The sequence below is a fragment of the Nematolebias whitei genome, chromosome 12, assembly GCF_014905685.2.
Source record: "Nematolebias whitei isolate Nwh7 chromosome 12, NemWhi1, whole genome shotgun sequence".
NCBI classification, from domain to species: Eukaryota; Metazoa; Chordata; class Actinopteri; order Cyprinodontiformes; family Rivulidae; genus Nematolebias; species Nematolebias whitei.
This window is the reverse complement of record NC_056509.1, coordinates 22,696,269-22,701,241: the sequence shown is the minus strand read 5'-3', so window position 1 is coordinate 22,701,241 and position 4,973 is coordinate 22,696,269. Positions and strand designations below refer to the sequence as shown.

The 4,973-nt window shown below is 42.6% G+C and overlaps 2 protein-coding genes across 2 annotated transcripts in view; one reads left to right on the top strand and one right to left on the bottom strand.

Moving 5' to 3' along the window:
• The window catches only part of LOC119418063 (coiled-coil domain-containing protein 85C-B), a gene marked incomplete at its 5' end in the record, with an annotated part of 40,509 nt that overhangs the window by 15,179 nt on the left and 20,357 nt on the right, over positions 1-4,973 (top strand).
• Positions 610-2,190, bottom strand: LOC119418064 (coiled-coil domain-containing protein 85C-B). Its single transcript, XM_037685310.1, has one exon. The coding sequence runs from the start codon at positions 1,490-1,492 to the stop codon at positions 674-676; it is 819 nt and encodes a 272-aa protein (XP_037541238.1). The 5' UTR covers positions 1,493-2,190; the 3' UTR covers positions 610-673.

The window sequence follows — 4,973 nt, the reverse complement described above, 5'->3', positions numbered from 1 at the left end:
GATGGATGGATGGATGGATGGATGGATGGATGGATGGAATCTAGTCTTTTGTCTCAAAATGTTAAAATATCAATAAATGTTAACAATCATTGGATGTTTTTATTTTTATAATTTCACGCCTACTGGCCAGAAAAGCCCCCTCTGACAAACTTAACGAGGCCCATGGGCCACCAGTTGATCATGACAATTGTAGCAGGTTTTGTGGCTCCGGACACGTTTAATTTAGTGACGGAAGGGGCAGAAACGTCTCCTTTGATCGTAAAGGTTGCAGCCCCCTGTTTTAGTTCATGTCTCGGATCTTATTACTGTTTTTACTGTACAAGTTGTATTTTTGTTGCGTGTAACTGAGACCCTGTGTACATAGTTTCCTTCCACCTCGTGTACCACATGTGATGTGAATGACAATAAAAAAAATCATTGACTCCTTTGTGAAAACAATGAAAAAGACGTCTTACTTTTGGTTAATTCCCCACCACTTCGCTTGTAAATAATAAACACAACGCCGCTGCAGTTCCACATAAAATTTCATCTTGAATATCTTACAAATTTATTTTATAATCACAATTTAACTGCGCACAATTCGAACCTTTTTCTTGAGCAACATATTTTATGAGGACCTTGCAGACTTTAAAATAAAGCCACTCTTCTGCACACGTCTCAGATCTCGCTGCCTTTAAAGATGGTCCATATACGGAACAGAAGTGGCCCGTGGGCCAGCAGTTGGATCACTGCAGTTAGTGCGACATATCAAACAGCAGGTCGTGCACTCACCGTTGAGCCCGTTGGGGATGCTCCTGTGATGGTGCAGCGCTGACAGATCATCCATGGACCTCCTCGTGGTGGTCGGACCCACCTTAGAGTTCTCTGCGGGCTTACTGTGCAGGTGGTTGTGAGTGTGATGGTCGGGGCTGCCAGCACTTCCCGTGCTGGACGTGCTGCTCCCGTCCCCCACGTCCCGGACGGTCCCAGTCCCTCCGTTCTGGTTGGTCAAGCTGGACTGGCTGTCTATGGAGCTCCTGGAGCCCGCGCCGTTCCTCTCCTCGTCCAGCATGAGGATGATCTCCTTCAGCTCGGAGTTCTCCCTCAGCACGGTCTCCTGGTTGGCCTCCAGCTCCTTGAGCTTCACCATGTAGGTGCCCATCTCCTTCCACATGGCGCTGGCGGTGTGGCGGCCGAAGCGCTGCCACTCCCGGGACAGCTTCTTGCCTTTCTGCCGGTCGTCGTCCAGGAAGCAGCAGAGCTCGCGCAGCTCGTGGTTGTCGTCCTGCAGCTTCTGGTTGATCTCCTTCAGGTTGCGGATCTCGTGCAGGTGCACCTGCAGCCGCCTGTTGATGTCCTTCATCATGTTGCCGTGCTCGATCATCAGGCTCATCTTCTCGCCGTCCGCCCTCCTCAGCCTCCTCAGCAGCTCCTCCTTGGAGCTCCGCAGCAGCTCCTCGTCCGTCTGCTGGCTCAGGTCATCCTTGGGCGCCTCGGACGCGTTTTTCGCCATGACTGAGATCTGAATGTGAATGCTGCCACTTGGAATCGGATGAAGCTTGCTCAACCTAACCTGAGCTGCGGAGCTGTGGTAAAAAACGAACACATTGTCCAAAAAAAGATTAAAAAAAAATTTTTAAAAAAAGAGCTGATCTTCAACAGGCCGACAGGAGAAACATTCACGCGATGTGGCAACCTCCGCTAATCTGGTTCAAGAAAAGAGCCTGGCAGGAACTGGTTCTTACATGCCCCCAGTTATCGACTTCTAATATGTATCGATTCACAGCCAGGTCCTGGTGGTCCCAGCAGACGAGTCCATTAACACCGCAACTAGGAGACCATCTCCGCTGGACACCACTCCATAAATAATGTCGGGAAAACAAAGTTTCTTTTTTTCTTTACATGCAAATGTGGTGTTCGAGCACGACAAATGAAAACAATATGAAAATCCCACTTTCCAGCCGTGGTTTCTCTTTTGGACGCGGTCGGATGTAAAAGGCTCTTCAATGAGATGGTGCGTTCGCGTTCCTGGACTGAGGGCTCGGTCTTTTCCACCCTAATTTTCAGCGGACCCTCCACCGTCCTCCTCCTTCTCCTACGTCTCCGGTTTGAAATCCTTCAAGAGGACTTGGCTCAAAGAGGGCCAATCAAGGCGGAGGAGAGCGGCAGGTAGATGAAAAGTGCGCTGGAGCCTCGCGCACGAAGCTCAGCCCTCTTAAAGCAACAGTACGACGCGTTCAGGACGCCTCGGAAAAACATGGCGATATATAGTTTATTGTTTTCATAGGGTAGTGAATTGATAGTAATTATCACACTGTCTCTTTTAACGACCTCAGCTGGGAGAAATAAAGTTTATATCTGACCAGACTGAGGAGCTAACTGCTAGCTAATCAAAACTAGTGCTAAGATTTGCTGATGGGAACGAGGGACACCTTTACATATTTGCGCGCGCCAGTGACGCACAGGAGTTGTTGAGGGGTCTGGGGGCATGAGCTCCCCACCCCACCTGGGGGACTTTTTTTTTAAATTATTTTTTATTTGAATCTCCTCAAATCTATGCGTTTTCCAGCTATTTGAAATGCATTTTACTTAATTCCTAACAAAAGACACAAAATCAGTACATTATATATTTATTGAAAGATGAACAATGTCTGGTCTTTAGGCTGAACTTTATCTGAGATCAAACTTGAAAACTGCCTTATCGTTACTTTTTGTTTTGTGTGTTTTATTTTTGACACATTGAGCTCCATGGGCTTGTTTTGGTTTCATCATACTGTACTTTTATGTCTAAAAATCTTTTGCACCGTATAATCTGATGTAGAAACAAAGCAGGCTACCCCAAGAAACCTACCAGCTAGGTAACAAAGAACAAAATACAAATATAAATAAAAAATAAAAGCTTCCCTACGAACACATTACCTGTCTACAAATCATGAGCCCACCATTTGTCCAGTAATGATGGCCACAGCAAATAAATGTTAGATTATTTACTGTATTTATTAGTTACTGCAAAACTTTATAGCCATTTAAATTGCCCCCAACATCTCTCACACACACACGCACACATGCACAAACAATCTCCCAAGCAATATTATAATCTAATAAGCAAAGATGTTCAACCTAATAAATTGGTTGATGGTTGAATCAGTTAATAAATTTACCTGAACTTCAACAAGAAAATGTTTTTCCCTTTAATTCTGAGCGAGTTACAGACATCTTTTTTTTTTTATCTGCAAATGTCCCGCCCAAATGGTTGGCAGGTTAACTGCTAGTGAACAGCTTACTAAAAGGTAGTTCAGATGGGAATGCTGTCATATTTAAACACCTCTCGTTCTTAAAATGACATGGTGGTGCAAATAAAAGTATTTTATTGTCACCAGTTTTGCATTATATAGTTTTTAACATAGAAATCTATGCCTATTTGCATTAAAACAGCAGCGGCAGCTAGCTGTAGCACGCCCATTAAAAATATCACAATATTTCTGCCATACTATTATGCATGCAATACATGCATGATGGTTAAATAAGGATTTAGAAAATAGAATTTACATAAATAGCTTTGAATTTTGGAGAGTGGAGTTGTTTTAAGATGGCAGCAAATCACTTTAGCTTTGGCCCTGCTAGCTGTTAGCTTGACTGGCTATTAGCTCAATAGTCCTGACAGAATTAAACTTTTGGGTTTTTTAAACCATGAACCATCCATCCATCTTGGGTCACAGGGGTCGCCGGTGCCCATGTCCAGCAATCACACACACGAGACAAACAACCATTCACTCTCTCACTCACACCTAGGGACAATTTAGAGTTACCAATCAGCCTAACATGCATGTTTTTGGTCTGTGGGAGGAAACTGGAGGACCCGGAGAAAACCCACGCATGTACAGAGAGAACATGCAAACTCCACCAGAAGGGCCCCCGGACCGGGATTTGAACCCTGCTCGCTGAGAGGCAGCAGCTGCGCCACCGTGCTGCCTACCATAAACCATTATTTTACAAAGAAAGACAGACAATATGAAACACTTCCTTTAAATTGTTCAGATTTATTTTCTTTTGAAACATTAACTATTACATAGCCAACATTTAAAAAGCCCAATAAAAAACTTGTTCAAATGTTTTTTAAAGAAACAGTACAACTAAAATAGTGTAACTTTTCACAAAACTAAAAGTTACCATTTTTCACATTTTTCTAAAATATAATAAAAACTTTTCAAACTTAAGAGTGTGATCCTTAAAAAAGTTTAATAGGCACCTTAACATATTCCTAACACAGTAACAGCACCTCTGTGTGGACACAGTGTGGAAAAGAGGCATCAAATCACCAGCTGCAGTTTATTTCAACTGAACCAAGAATATCAAATTCAGTACTTACATTAGTATTAAAGGTTAAAAAGTTAATGTGTTATAACAATGAACTCAGATTTAAGAATACTAAATGCATGAATAAACAAATTTGTTTAGAATTAATGTGCTAATTGTTAAGTACAATACAAATTAACAAAAACAAACATGTTTTTCATTATAATTAGTGTCGAGCTGAAACAGGAATAAAGCCTAAGAACAGTCTAAGAACTCTTCTTCACAACGAGGACCATCATGCTTTCTTATGATGTAATGGAGTTTTAACACCACGTAGTTTCTACTTCCTGTGTTTAATGGAGCAAACCACGCCACTCTTCGGCCTCAGCATGCCAGTGTCCCGAATGTCAAAGGTCTGTCCTGGGACGAGGCTGAAGTCAAATCTCTGGATCAGCTTTGCCATCACAATTTTAGCCTCCATCTGAAAACACAACAACCCACTTGAGCTATAATTGAATGAGTTTCCTGATGCATGCTCAATAATCCAGGTAGAAAAATCTAAAAAAAGTTCAATCTGGTCCTCTGGACATTCAAAAAAACAAAACAAAGCAAAACAACAAAAAAATGTAGAAACGTTTCGTCTCTCATCCAAGAGACTTCCTCAGTCTGAGATGCTGTATTCAGCTCAGTCTCTTAAA

Coding starts and splice junctions, on each gene's coding strand:
- LOC119418064 (XM_037685310.1), bottom strand. CDS start 1,492: ATGGCGAAAAACGCGTCCGAGGCGCCCAAGGATGACCTGAGCCAGCAG.